Raw genomic sequence first — 15,212 nt, forward strand, 5'->3', positions numbered from 1 at the left:
TGTAAATGTCTACCGGAGTGTGGATGGCGTTCCTCTTCCACACCCACTTGGTGTGGGAGGCGGTGCCAGAGTCTGTCTGCAGGACTGTCGGAGCCTGCAGGGAGCTGGGAGCTGGATGCGCCTCATCTGTGATTCCAAAAGCGATCCTGCCTACGTTCCAGGTTTCCAGCTTGTCACTGTTTATCTGATCATCTCTTTGGCCATTTTAGTACACAGGGATTCAATCACTAACCACGAGACTGTTTCCCAGCTTCTCCTTCCTCCCCACTCACATGCACTTGGCCAGATGGACCGACCCATGCACACGCTGGTTCCGTTATTCACAGGGCATTCACAGCCTATGAACCTGTGAAACCGGAGTCGCCCTGCGTCCTGGAAGGGAGACGCGCACCGCCCCCGCGTCCCGACCTCTGGCTTACCTTTTCGTGGGTGGACACAGTGGCCAGACAGCCCCAGGAGCTAGCGTGGGCTAGGGAGCGGGCGGTGCCGGCATGCACCCTGGGGCCAGGGGATGCCTCAGATGAGCCGCTCTCCCGCCGGTAGGAGAACATGCCACGCGCGGCCGGTGCGGGCCTGGCGCGGGCGGAGCCCCGAGGTCGCAGGTGCGTGTCCTCCTTGTGCGCCGAGGCCGGAAAGCTCTGCTGCCAGATGCTACTCGAGTCCTCCAGCAGCGCGGGCAGCGCCTCCTCAGTGGATGCACTGTCCAGCTCCTCATCTACCTCGTTGGTGACAGCCCAGGACACGGAGCTCACGATCACGTAGCCGGCGGCTGGGGACAACAGGGCGCTGCAGCATAGCAACCAGGACAGGCGACTCCCTGGCCAAGCAGGACGCTCCCTGCCGGACAGCGACATCTTCTTGGAGGCGACGCGCCCTGTGGCGGGGACCACTGACCAAGCAGCGGCCAGCCAGGGGCGCCCCCCTGCGGCGGAGCGTGCGTCGGAACCCTTCTCCTCGTGATAGGATTCCCGGGTTGAGGGTCTCCAATCAGTCCGGGGGCCGGGGTTCCCTATTGCCTTACACTCCCGTAAGAAGCGAAGTCTGCTGCACGACCAGAGTCCCCTGCGTCCACCGCCGCTGCTGGGCGCAGAGTCCACGCGTGTCTTGGTTTTCCGCAGGATGGCAAGCGTTTTGCAGCCAGAGGGTGGGCGTTCACAGCTCAGGCTCAATGCACTCCTCCGCTCGTCAGCTGTGCGACTCTACCAAGCTGATTAACTTCTCTGAGCCAACAAGAAGGGCATCACCAGGCTCAGTTATTGCACCCCATCACCTCCGCAGAACCGGGAACCACAATACACCCACATCTTCCATCACTCACCCAGTCAGCAGTGTCCTGCGGTTAGCGACACAGACTAATAGAACTTTATTGTTGTTGGGTGTTTTGTTTTGTTTTTTGTTTTTTGTTTTTTTTTTTTGTTTTTTTGTTTTTGTTTTTGTTTTTTTTCGAGACGGGGTTTCTCTGTATATCCCTGGCTGTCCTGGAACTCACTCTGTAGACCAGGCTAGCCTCGAACTCAGAAATCTGCCTGCCTCTGCCTCCCAAATGCTGGGATTAAAGGCGTGTGCCACCTCTGCCCGGCTTAATAGCGTATTTTAAAAACCATCTTGTTCCAGTAAGAAGTTTAATAGATATCAAAATAACTTCAAAGTAATTATAATTTCTTACCTGTTCTTATGATATCCAGTCTTTGTCCCACCATGGAATATTTTCTATCGCTTATATTCCTAAAATGCAAGAGTCCTGCACTAACTGGTTCTATAAGAAAGTATCTTGAAATGGGATTTGAGTTTTTCCTACATGTCTTCACTGTGCCCTGCTGTGAAACTCCTGTGACTCTTCCTGGATGCCTGGATGTCAGCTGTGAACACAGCTGGTCTCTTTCTCTTTGCATGGGAACTTCTTGTCTCTCCCTGGATGCCCCTGGCTGCTCTTTCTCTCTCTCTCCCCTCCCCACCCCCCACCCCACAACCCCTTCTCTGCTCTCCGTCTGCTTTGAAACATTGATGGTGTCTTCAGTTTCTCCCCAAGACATCTTGTTTACTCTCATGGCTTCTGCTGTTATCGGCTGCTGCTCTCTCCCCAGCTTCACAGACCCTCTTATCCCCTGTTTAGGGGAAAGATGTGTTCCATGGTCTTGAGAGGCACAATGGGGAGTCATGGAAATACTACACACTGCAGCCAGGTATGATGGCACACACCTGTTATCTATCCTAGCACTCGACAGGTGGAGGCAGGAGATTCAGGAGTTCAAGGTCAGACTTAGCTAGGTAAGCAAATTTGAGACCAGCCTAGACTACATGAGACACCACCTCAAGATCCACCATAAAAACCAACAACTCCTCCTCCCTGAAATACAAATTAAAAATAATCCAGATCTTGTCCTATCATGTTCTGATTGTGGGATAGTGGCATGTCACTGTTGCCTCTACAAAATGGGGACGGTTACATCTCCCCCACCGGGGTTTGGGTGTCAAGCCTGACATCTCTAGTTTCAGGGGAGAGCTTATCCTCAGAGGAAAAAGACGATGAATGTTTCAACCTCAGGAAAGGAAAAGGGATTGAACTGATATGTCAGTGTGGGGAGAGGACCTGCAGATGGTAATCTCAGTTCCTCTGTGGCTCTCACGGCAGGATCAATCCACCTTCTCTTTCCTCATGCCTGAGTTGGCCAGCTATGGCAGAGGCATGTGCCTCCTCTGCTGGAATGAGTTCAGCTGTAGAACCTCAGAGGAGTCCCACAGATCTCTTTTATTTCTATGGGTATCGAGATGTTGTATTGTAAAAGCTAGAGAGGGTATATTTGTACAGATTCACACGTCACTCCCGTGGACCTGTTAGAGGTCAAGACGTGGACTTGAGTGTATTTAACTTTGCTAGTTAATTCTGTGTAAAAAGTTGTTATGGGATGTCAAACTGGCTTAAACGCCAATTATACTATCAGAGTGTAAGAGCTCCTATTTTCTTCATTCTTATCTATTTAGATTATTGTCAGATTAAGAGACGTTATTGGCTCTTACCCATGTCTGGGAGAAGGGCAATGATAGGTACTCATTGACTTATTTGCTTTAACTTGATCACCAGTTGTATTAGCTGCCTTTTCTTCACTATGACCAAATTACCCAACACAGCAATGAAAGGAGGAAAGGTTTATTTTGGCTCCAGAATTAGTAGGATTTGGCCCATCATGGCAGGAAGGGCACAAGGCACAGAGAGGTTCATGTCGTGGCACATCAGGAAGCAGAGAGAGGGGAATTCTAGTGTTACCCTTTCCCCCATTTATTCCCTCAGACACACGCAGAGCTGTGCCTCGCCATCTTCTAGATGATTCTGCATCCAGTCAGATTGACAATTAAGGCCACATCACTGGAACAGGTTGTTTTCTGTTTAAGGATGTTGGCTCCTCACCCCACCACGGTGAGAGGCACAGCATCAAAGCTCTCCTCTTCACCATGGGTAAGAGGTCAGCTCAATACTATGCACCTTGCTGCGCATGCATCTGTAGAACATTGGTGTCCTGCCATCCTCCAAACATCAGCTTCCTGTTTCCTTAGCTCAGCCTCTGACAGGCATCACATTGCCTTCTGTTTTGATGAATTTGACCATTTTCATGCCTCAGACAAATTCAATCCTGCAGAGGACTGGCTAATTTCCTTCTTTCAAGGTTCACCCATGTTGTGGCATCTGACAGGGTTTTCTTCTTTTAAGAATAATATTCCACATTATTTGTGTGCTGATTTCTATCATTTGTCTATCAGTGAACATTTCAGCTGTTTCCACTTGGTGGCTATTATGAGGTATGCTATCATTAACTCAGGGGTCTAGATATATGGTGGAGGTGTTAAAGTGAAAATTCTGTTTGTTTGTTTGTTTGTTTGTTTGTTTGTTTGTTTTTTTGAGACTCAGTTAGGTTATAATGATGCTTTGCTGGGCAAATAGGTGAAAGAATGTTTTGCTAAAACAGACCCAAGAAAGAATGTTTTGCTGAAGGAGACACAGGTGAAAGGATTTTTTGCTATAGCAAACACGTAAAAGGATGTGTACTGCTTAGAAGGAATATACAAATGACCCTACAGTCAGTGGGAGCTCTAGTATTGGTTCACTTTGCTCTGCCTCTCTAGTCTTTACTGGCAATACACATGTATTGGTTCACCTTACATTGCATTGCTGAGTTCAACTTGTGGTGGCTTCATAGAGAGAAACTCGCCAAAGAACTTCTTGTGAGGTTCCTGTGGCTTCTTGCTGCTTTTGTGGACTCAGGCTGATTGGTGAGCCTAGAGGTTTCTTTTGGGTTGAACCACAGCTGCTGATTCATGTGTGGTATTGTTGGAGTTTGTTAAAAGATCCTCACTCACAAAGACCACAGAAATTGCCATTGCTGCAAACCTCATGAGGATTTTTATTGATCCAACATGTTGAGGATCCCCCTCTCAGCATGCAGGCCAGAGGAGAGACCCAGAACAAAGAAAGACACTTTTTATACCTTTGTAAGGGGCAGATTTGGGTATCAGGGTAGCTGGCTTATTCTAATTGGTGTAGAAAGTAACCTTTCCAGGCATTGGTTTGTTTGCATAGTGACTACCTTTGGCCTAGTGGCTCACTTTGCTTGCCCCCATGATGGGTTATTATGATTTGGTCAGCAAAGCAGTAGTACATTTTGAACTTATGGGTCAGCTATTAAGTTATAGCTGTTAACGTCAGGGGAATCCTAGCAAGGTCAGGATGGTTTGTGTTTTTAGGTTTTTTTTTTTTTTCCTCAGAATTCAGTGTAGGGCAGGGTGGGGGATTGCTAATCTTGTTATGGTAATTTCTCTGAGAACAGCTAATATTATTTTGGCAGCTGTAGGCTTAATCATTTTGACCACTAAGACTATGTTTTTATATTTGTTTAGTATCCCGAGCTTTTGTCCCCGCCGGCAAGAACACACTCAGGACAACCGGAATCTTCTGCGGCAAAAGGCTTTATTGCTTACTTCTTCAGGAGGAAGAGAGCGAATGTCGAAACCCCGTCCCTTTTATGGAGAATTGTCCTCAGCCTCGGACGTGTCGCTCCCTGATTGGCTGCAGCCCATCGGCCGAGTTGTCGTCAAGGGGAAGGCAGAGCACATGGAGTGGAAAACTACCCCGGCACATGCGCAGATTATTTGTTTACTACCTAGAACACAGGATGTCAGCGCCATCTTGTAATGGTGAATGTGAGGGCGGCTCCTCACAGTTTAGTCAGCCAGCTTTTTTATCTGACTCTGTACTTGGCCTGCTAGTACAGTTTGGAAAATCCTTTTCAAAGGGGGAAGGTACTGGGTGGTCTTGAATTCATTTTGGATATTATAGTATCTGCTGAGTGCACTGTACAGCGGCTGCTGATTCATGTTTGTGTTTGCTACTGGACTGAGAACAATGAAGATTGGGATTGTCCCAAAGAAATATTCAAAGAGGTCTACTTCTCCTGCATCCTAATAATCTTTCTTTTCCATTACTGGTAGGTGGTGGGCTAGAGGGGAGGTTAAATGCTTATTGATGTAAGTTATGAAAAATATATGCCTACAGGGTGTTATTCATTCTCTCAGATAAATACTCAGAAGTGGGATTAATGGGTCTTATGGTGGTTCTGTTTTTGTTTTCTTTTTTGAAATAGGGTCTTTCTACATATTCCTAACTGTTCTAGTTTATTTTTCCCTTTTGACATTAAATAATTAATGAAAATATATTTACATTATTTACCTCCTTCCCTTTCTTCCTCCGATCCTTAAAAAGTTACCCCCAATCACTGCCCTCTCTTCCCATCACTCCCTCTCAAACTCATGGCTTGGTTTTTTAAAATTATTTTATTTGTCTATACATACATACATACATACATACATACAGAAATGCAATCTGCTCAGTCCATTTAGAGTTGCTGCTGTGTACCTATGATTTCAGGGCTGAGCAATTGGTATTGCAAAACCAATCAGGGGGCTCACCTCTGAGGGAGACTAATTCTCTCTCTTTCGGGAGTCTTTATCTATGGGTGGGGCACCATGAGATTTCCCCTTCCATGTAAGAGTACCCAGGATAGCTGGTGTGCTTCTTCAGGTCCTGTCTGGACAGATCTATTATTGTGCTATCATGGCTAAAACTTCCCTGTTGCTCCCAGACACAATCACACAGTGGGTTTCTTGGTCCTTTGACTCTTACAATTTAATTTTTTTCATATTATCTCCAGCACTGGTTATTTTTTGGTTTTGCTTGTGTTTGCTTTTAAGCATTGGCTATCCTAGCAGGTGTGAGGTGATATGTCACTGTAACTTACGTCCATCCTTCCCTGATGACCACTAATGTCAGCCTCTTCTGGTGTGTGCTCTGCCCATGGACACAGCTTCTTGGTAGAGACTTTTATTTAGGTTATTTGCTCATCTAAAAACTGGATTTTATTTTTGCTGTTGAATTGTAGGAGGTTTCTGGATGTATTTTAGATGTTAACACTTTGACCAAGTTTGCTTTCTGTTAATGTGATAAAACACTTTGACCAAAAGCAACTTGAGGGCTATATCAGTTCAGTTTCTGTTGCTGTGATAAAACGTGGACCAGAAACAGCTTGGGAAAGAAAGGGTCTATTTTGTTCTCAAAACTCCCAGGTCACAATCTATTACTGAGAGAAGCCAAGGCAGGAACCTAGAGGCTGAAACTGAAGCAGAGCCCATGCAAGAAAGTCTGCTTTCAGGTCACATTCAGACACTTCTACACAACTCAGGACCACCCACCTAGGGGTGGCACCACCCACTAGTCTATTAATCAAGCAAATGCCGACAAGCCCACAAGACAATCTGATGGTGGCAATTCCTCAACTGAGGTTTCCTCTTCCCAGGTGTCTCCAGTTTGTGACAAATTGACACAAACTAGCCAATACAGGGGAGGAAAGGGAGGGTTTATTTCAACCTATACAGTATGGACTGCCATTGGAGGATCTCAAGGTAGGAACTAAAGCAGATACCGTGGAAGATCTCAGGTTGCTGGGTCACTCCCCGACACATGCCTAGCTGGTTTGTCTGTATAGCCAGCTTGCCTATCAGCAGTGGTGCCAGCCACAATGGGCTGAGCCTTTCCATATGAGTCAGACAGTCTCTCACAGACATGGCCACAGGCCAGCCTGACTGAAGCAGTGCTTCAGACAAGATTCCTGCTTTTTAGGTGACTTCTGTCAGGTTGACAGTAAGAACAAGCCAGCACACTCCTTGTCAGACACGTCGCTCACAACTATTTTCTCATTCCGTAACTTTCTGGTGTGTCATTCACCTTGTTGGGCCTTTTAATAAATGGATGCATCCCCACTTGTCTGGATTTGCACTTTCTGCCTGTACATGTGGTGTCATTTCTGATACATCACTGCCAAGACCAACCCGGGAAGCTCCCTTGCTGTGTTCTCTGCAAGCTTTCCCTGGATTTCACAACCAAGTCTTCAGTCTATTTTGAGTTAATTTTGTATGTGGTATAAGATCAAAGTATGCAGATATATAGCTTTTAAAACAACATTTGTGGAGGAGACTATTCTTCTCCCTGTTGTGTAGTTTCAGGGAACTTGCTGAAGATTAGCAGGCTCTGTCAAAAGCCACCTAATTTTTTTCTCCTTTCCTTGTGTTTATTTCTAATTAAATACTTTTATTTGTCTTCTTTCTACTACTTGTGGGGTTCATTTATTCTTTTGGCAATTTGCTGCAGTATAATCTTGAGTTATTTATTTATTTATTGAGACAGTGTTCCAGTGTGTAAGTCACTACATGGCCCAGGCTAGTCTCAAATTCCCAACATGTCTCTTACCCCATCAACCTCTCGAGTGCTGGGATTACAGGCTCACACAACTTTCTTCATTCTAAATGTAGGTATCTGATGCTATGAATTTCCTTTATTTCTGCTATTTCTGTGTCCCCTAAGTTTTGGTGTGTGTCTTTGGTTTTATTTGTTTGTTTGTTTGTTTTGTTTTTAATAGCTTGACATGACATCCTGGGAAGAGGAACCCCAGATGAGAAAATGCCTTCTTTAGATTGACCTGTAGGCAAACTGTAATGCATTTTCTTGATTCATGATTGGTATGGGAGGGCCCAGCTCTCTGGGGGATCCCTCCCCACCCTCATAGGCAGGTGGTCCTTGGTGGTGTAAGAAAGCAGGCTGAGCAAGACACAGGGAATACACTAGCATGGTGCACTCCTCCATGGTCCCTACTTCAATTCCTGCCTCCAGGTTCCAGTCCTAACTCTCTTTCGCGATGGATTGCAACTGTAAGACGACATAAACCCTTTGCTTCCTGTGTTGCCCTTTGGCCAGTGTTTCTCACAGTAGCAGAAATAAAACTAATATAGTATGTGCTTCGCTTCCTTTTTGTTTGTTTTAAAGTACACTCTAAATTTTTCTTTGGTTTGACCCCTTGGTTATTCAAGAGAGTATGATTTTCACATATTTTCAGATCTTCCAGGGCTTTTTCCCCCTGGTTTTAATTCTAGTTTCATGTAATTATGCTCAAATAATACTTAGTATAATTTCAGCTTCCTGGGGGCAAGTCCAATCTTCATTGTCAGGATATCCAATTTCTTCTTCTCCTCTTTTTGCTCATGACCACTTGACAAAATGCAACAGTAGCAACTTGGAGCAGCAGGGGCAGCAGCAGCCACCACAGGCCCTCTCAGGGCTCTCCCATTTACACCCTCTACAGAGTCCCCAAAGTTAAACTATCTGCAGCTGTCAAAAACATGCCCCTGCTAGAGCACAGGGCAAATCACAATCACCTGCTGTAAAGCAGCCTCTTATCACACACCTGGGACTAAAACAAAACTATATTCATACAACATAACTGGATTTTTAGAGAAACCAAAATTCTCAGTACGTTTTTTTTCTCCTTTATTTTAAAAATTTTCGTGTATGTGTGCTGTATTTACATCATTCCCTCAGTCCTTCCAGCTCTTCCTGTTTCTCCCCACTTCATCTCATATTCATGGTCTCCTTTTCTTTATAATTATTGCCACACACACACACACACACACACAAATATGCACACACACACACACACATACACCCCATAAATACAAATAAATGCACATAAATGCACACATACCATAGATACATGCACACACATATCCCCACACACACACCACTCCAACCCAGTTCAACTTTACCCTGTTTCCTCTCTCTCACAGTCCACCACCCCACATGAATACACTGTCTTTGTCTTCAGACACACCAGAAGAGGGCATCAGATACCATTACAGATGGTTTTGAGACACCATGTGGTTGCTGGGAATTGAACTCCCAACCTCTGAAAGAGAAGTTGGTGCTCTTAGCACTGAGCCACCTCTCCAGACCCCCCTCTCCATTTTTCTATAAGCTTGTGCATGCCCTGAAGTTTAAACATAGGCTATGTGGATAGATTATGTAGTTAGATTCCCGCTCCCACAAGCCCCCAGAAGTGTTTCTTTGCTCTGTCTTTCCACTGAACAGTGTAACCAACTAACATTTAAGGATGTTACTGATAGGGAAGAACCCATGGTCACCATCTGGCTGTTTTTGATCTAGTAGCTTCTGTCCCTTCCCCCTTCTGCTGTATTTGTGTACTGGCTAGTTTTGTGTCAACTTGACACAGCTGGAGTTATCACAGAGAAAGGAGCTTCAGTTGAGGAAATGCCTCCATGAGATCCAACTGTAAGGCATTTTCTCAATTAGTGATCAAGGGGGAAAGGCCCCTTGTGGGTGGGACCATCTCTGGGCTGGTAGTCTTGGTTCTATAAGAGAGCAGGCTGAGCAAGCCGGGGGAGGCAAGCCAGTAAAGAACATCCCTCCATGGCCTCTGCATCAGCTCCAGCTTCCTGACCTGCTTGAGTTCCAGTCCTGACTTCCTTGGTGATGAACAGCAGTATGGAAGTGTAAGCCGAATAAACCCTTTCCTCCCCAACTTGCTTCTTGGTCATGATGTTTGTGCAGGAATAGAAGCCCTAAGACAATTTGTATCCACTGACTGTCTTTGTTCTCAGTACTGACATACTTTGATTCTTTTTACAGTTTTGTTTGTAGGCCAATGCACTTGAAACTAATGAAACATTGTTTTAATTGCACACACAAATGTTACTCTTTTGAGTCCTCTGGACTTATGTAATTAATGTCATACACACACACACATATATAATATATCTTTTAGTATTGTATAGACATTAATATAATTTTATACATTCATATGTTCTTACACTTGTGGTTATTTACTCTTGTCTTTTCATTTCTTTTTGAAAAGATTTATTGTTATTTTACTTGTGCCTTTGGGAGTTCACATGCACCATGTGTGTTCATGGGTCTGTAGAGGCCATAAGAAGGCAGAGTTACAGGTATTTAACTGTTGCTTGCTGTGGGTGCAGGTCTTCTGCAAGAGCAGCAAGTGCTCTTAATCACTGAGCCATTTTCCAGCCCCTCTCTTAACTTCTATAACAGAATTAAATGTGTTTTTACACTATATCAGCATCAATACTATTTGTAGTTGTCTGTGTGTTTACTTTAATGTCTTAGTCAGTGTCCTATGGCTGTGAAGAGACACCATGACCACAGCAACTCTTATAAAAGAAAACATTTAATTGGGGCTGGCTATATGTTCACAGCTTTCGGCCATTATCATCATGACTAGGAGCATGGAATCATGTAGGAGACATGGTTCTGGGGAGTAGTTGAGAGTTCCACATCTTGATCCAGAGATAGGAGGAAGGGAGAGACAGAAGGGCGGGGAGCTAGCTTGAGCTTTTTAAACCCCAACACCCACTCTCAGTGACATAATTCCTCCCACAAGACCACACCTCCCAGTCCCTGTCAAGTAGTGCCACTCCCTAATGGCCAAGCATTGAAATATGTGAGCCTATGGGGGCCATTCCTATTTGAATCCATACTTGGCTATCCAGCTTTGGACTTTCATCTGATTTTCCGTGGCTGTCCGGTGTCTTTGAGCTCAAAGACCTCACTTGAGCATTTCTTGCAGCTAGATGTGATGGTGACAGGTTTGGGGTTTATCTGGCAGAATCTCTCCCCTTCATATTTGAAGGGCATCCCTGTTCGTTTTCTCCCTTATTATTATTCTGCATAGACTCCCTCTTCCTTCTGGCTGGCCATGCTTCCTGAGATCTTCCCATCACTACACAGAGCTCCCCTGTATGAGATGAGGCATTTTTTGTTTAGTTCAACTCCTTTGCTTCTTCCAAAATAGTTCAGCAGTGATGTGTCCTGAAGTGGACTTCTTTAGGTTCATGTGGTCAGAGTCCACTGGGCATCTTAAATTGGGGTAATCATTTCCCTTCACACGTGTGGGGAGTCCACAGCTATCATTTGAGTAAGCTTTGCATGTGTCTCTTTTTTGTTTTCTCTCTGGGGTCCTTATAGTATATTACTGGTACCTCAGTGGTGTCTGATGGGCCCTCACCTCTTTTTTCTTTTTATTCATTTGTCTTTTCTTCACCTCTGTTTGTCTCAAGTCTGCTTATGATTCTACCTTCTTGATCAAATCTAATGCTTAACTTCTCTGGTCATTTTTTAAAAATTTAGTTACTATGTTTTCATCTCTAAACATTCTGCTCTTTTCTCTCTCTCTTAGTTGATATAGGCTTATTAGATAATATTTCTTTTACAATTTTTTGATTAGATAGAAATTCTGCTATATAGGAACATTAAAATATTTACTGTTATAGTAATTACATATTATATATCTGATAACAGATTTATATCCATAATATGCAAAGGTCTTTTATAACTCAACAAAAAGAAAATAAAGAACCAAATTCTAAATAGGGGAAGAATTTAAACAGCTGTCTTCCCAAGGAGAGAAGCAAACGGCCTCCAAGTACAGGAGAGGATGCTCAGCATTTGTCAGTAGGGGTAGGCAACTGGAACCATGAAACACTCCTCCCTCCTTACCCAGGGTGGCTGCAATCAAACAGGGAGGGCACCCATAGGAGGAGCACGCTGATGAACTGGATCCTTCCTATATTGCTGATGGTTTAGCATGTCACCACTGGGAAATCACTTTGGTAGACACAGATAAGCCAGGAGTTCCACTGCTAGGCATAAATGTTGTGTATGTGTCAATAATTCTTGTGTATCTGTCCGGGCTGTTGGGTGTCTGCCAGTGCTGTTGTGTATCTGTCAGTGCTGTTGTGTCTCTGTCAGAGCTGTTGTGTGTCTGTCAGTGCTGTTGTGTGTCTGTCAGTGCTGTTGTGTATCTGTCAGTGCTGTTGTGTGTCTGTCAGTGCTGTTGTGTGTCTCTGTCAGTGCTGTTGTGTGTCTGCCAGTGCTGTTGTGTGTCTGTCAGTGCTGTTGTGTGTCTCTGTCAGTGCTGTTGTGTGTCTGTCAGTGCTGTTGTGTGTCTGTCAGTGCTGTTGTGTCTCTGTCAGAGCTGTTGTGTCTCTGTCAGAGCTGTTGTGTGTCTCTGCCAGTACTGTTGTATATCTGTCAGTGCTGTTGTGTGTCTGTCAGAGCTGTTGTGTGTCTCTGCCAGTACTGTTGTGTGTCTGTCAGGATGCTGTGCTATCAGATATCACAGCTTGATAGTAAAATGGATGTCTTAGCCTTGGGTTTTTGTTTCCTGGGGAATGAATGAATGCTTCCGTGTGTAGAGGACAAATGCTCTACAACTGAGTTACTTCTCCCTTAGAAGACAACACTGATCAGAAATCCAGGAACCATTTTAAATTCATGGCTCCTATCTCAAGGGTGACCCTGGACTGTGGGGTATGGCCACACACTTCATTCCGTTCTCTGGCCCTTCTGGAACTCACTCTTTCTTTTAACCTCCTTACATTTGATTTCAAATTGCACGCTGTGAGAGAGACTCTGCTCCTGTGCCCCTCAGGAAGCCCCCAGCCATCTCTGGTACCCTGTGGCTCTCTAATGCTAACCCCCAGCTAAGATATTCTGCTTTAATCTGTCCATTGAATCAGTCTCTGCGGTTCTCTCCCGGTGTGTAAGCTTCACCGACATCAGAGACTTGCTTCTTTACTCATGGTACCTGGGAAAAGAATAAATCTATGACAAATGCTTAATTTTGGAACATACTGCTATACATTTTAAATGAAAAATCCTTTTCCGGGAAATCTGTCTGCTGCCAGAATGTTAGTGGGTTTCTAACTTATCATCCTGAGGGAAAATTTATGTTCCAAGATGTCTGTGGGTGTAGCTATTATTACCCCAGAGAGAGATGTGATGTGCCTCCCTTTCTGTAAGCGCCACACTGACAAACAGTGGTATGCCTTGGGGCGATCCCTGTCTGTGCAGGGTCTCATCAGTATTCCTATTTCCAATTATTGTTCCAGAAAAAGTCCTATTGCTAGTGTGCATTCCTGGGGAGCCTGTGTTTCTGCTACGTCATTAATTTAGAAATGCCACAGAAGTGATATGGGGTCTGCAGAAGGTGCTTCCTCTTGTCTGATGTCATTGAGCAGCAGTTCAGGCTGTCCTAACAAGACAATCGGGGACGACTGCCTAGACGTTATTGGAGTGAGCTGAAGTCCATAAGTTGTGTGGCAAAGTGATCGAGGCAGCTCCGGACCCTGAACACCTCCTGGTGCTCACCTGTTAGTGCCACTTCTTCTCTGGCTCTGAGCACAGCAATATGACTCGCTTGGGCCAATGGCACATGAATAAAACGAAGATACCATGCTGTGGATCTCCGCCTCTGCTCTCCTTACGGCTCCCTCTGCAAAGAGAATGCGTGCTTCCCAGACGACAGCCAAGTCATCCCAGGCAAAGCTTTCCTGGCCCAATCGACCCTCAGCAGGTCTGTTAGGGGCCACCGCAGGAAACCCCAGCCCAAGCCTTGTCATGTGAGCAACTCATCTTAGTAGTCATCGATTTCCAATATCGGAGACAGAGCCCAAGATCTTATATGTGCTGAACAAGCGCTGTACCACTGGCCACATCCCCGGTGCTCAATTTCTTGTTTATTATTATTTTAAGATTTTAGTTCATTACATTTTTTGACTTTTCCAGTTGATTAATTGTGCATGTGGTGGTGGTTGGAGGGAGAATTTGGAATCAAGTCTCTCCTTCCACCATGTGGGTCCCAAGGACCGAACTCAAATCATCAGGCTTGGTAGCCAGTGCCTTCCCCTGCTGAGCTGTCTCAGTTGTAGCTTTTCGCCCATGACTCAGCAACCAACGGCCTGTCTGTTTATGTGTTAGCAAACAAGAGACACAAACAAAACAGCCTCTGGCGGGAAGGAGAGCATTGTCAGTGTCTGAATTGTCTCTGAGACTGTTTACCTCCAGAGAGCTTGGGGCGGAGGTAGTTAGGGTGGGGTCTAAAATGTGATTAGCTTAAAAACTATGGTGATGCTTATTTTAAAACAACTTTTATTTTGAAGTTTAATCTGTGTGTGTACACATGGATGTGGACTTATGCACGTGAGTGCAGTGAACAGAGAAGCCACAAGAGGGTGTTGGGTCCCCCAAAACTTAAGCTAGAGGTGGCTGCAAGCTGGGGACAGAACCTGACTCCTCTGAAGCAGGATGGAGCACTCCTACCAGCGGTGTGCTCTCTCCAGCCCCAAAGATGACAAATTCTGGTGTGACCCAGCTCCTTGTCTTCAAACTCCTATGCATATAGGAAATTAAATTCATTTCTGCAGGCAAATCTAATTCCCCTCATCTGTGGAACTAAATGATATGTAATTTCTCAAGTCATTTCATTTACACCAGGAATCGTGTTAATCATCAACCAGTTGCAGAAATTGTATCCGTACAGCAGGGATACACAAACTTTCAACAACTTTTAATATTGTGCTTCACAAAAGGGTCCTGTTGTAGACATTTTTGGATTATAATTCTACCTCATGCTTTGAAAACTGAGGTAATGAAGTGGGTGGTTAGCCACACCAGGGAGTGCTAGAGAGAGAGAGCGCGTGTGCGCGCGCGCGCGCGTGCACACACACACACACACACACACACACACACACACACACACACACACAGGAATGGGCAGAAGGGCAGGTCTCAGTGGGCTCCCTCCTGCTCTTCATGACTGATGGGTTTTTCTACAAGTTCTGTTTTGATGGGGCCACAACAAAGGGGACGAGAGAGAAATACCGGCTTGTATTTCTCAAACTGTACCCTTCTCGGGAAACCTAGCCATTTCTTACTCCACGTGAGATTTCTTAAACTGGTCTCCTGTCCTGTCCCCAGAGAGGACTGTCTAAAAAGATCCAAAGGAACAGCAAGAGGCAAGACG

The 15,212-nt window shown here is 45.1% G+C and overlaps 1 protein-coding gene and 1 long non-coding RNA gene across 3 annotated transcripts in view; one reads left to right on the forward strand and one right to left on the reverse strand.

Annotated features, from left to right (window-relative positions):
- Nucleotides 1–1,966, reverse strand: part of Creg2 (cellular repressor of E1A-stimulated genes 2) — a 33,647-nt gene extending 31,681 nt beyond the window's left edge. Inside the window, exon 1 of one of the 2 annotated variants that reach the window (NM_170597.4) lies at nucleotides 420–1,096. In NM_170597.4, the coding sequence (NP_733485.1) occupies nucleotides 420–854 (435 nt within the window). In that variant the 5' untranslated portion in view covers nucleotides 855–1,096. Of the gene's footprint in view, nucleotides 1–419 lie in introns of both variants that reach the window. The other variant, XM_006496005.4, reaches the window with a different exon arrangement.
- Nucleotides 1,382–8,333, forward strand: D930019O06Rik. The gene is made up of 2 exons (XR_001778897.2): nucleotides 1,382–2,183; nucleotides 4,891–8,333. It is a non-coding gene; the product is annotated as an RIKEN cDNA D930019O06 (long non-coding RNA).
- Nucleotides 8,334–15,212: the final 6,879 nt, after the last annotated feature.

Source organism: Mus musculus, chromosome 1 (genome assembly GCF_000001635.26).
Source record: "Mus musculus strain C57BL/6J chromosome 1, GRCm38.p6 C57BL/6J".
NCBI lineage: Eukaryota > Metazoa > Chordata > Mammalia > Rodentia > Muridae > Mus > Mus musculus.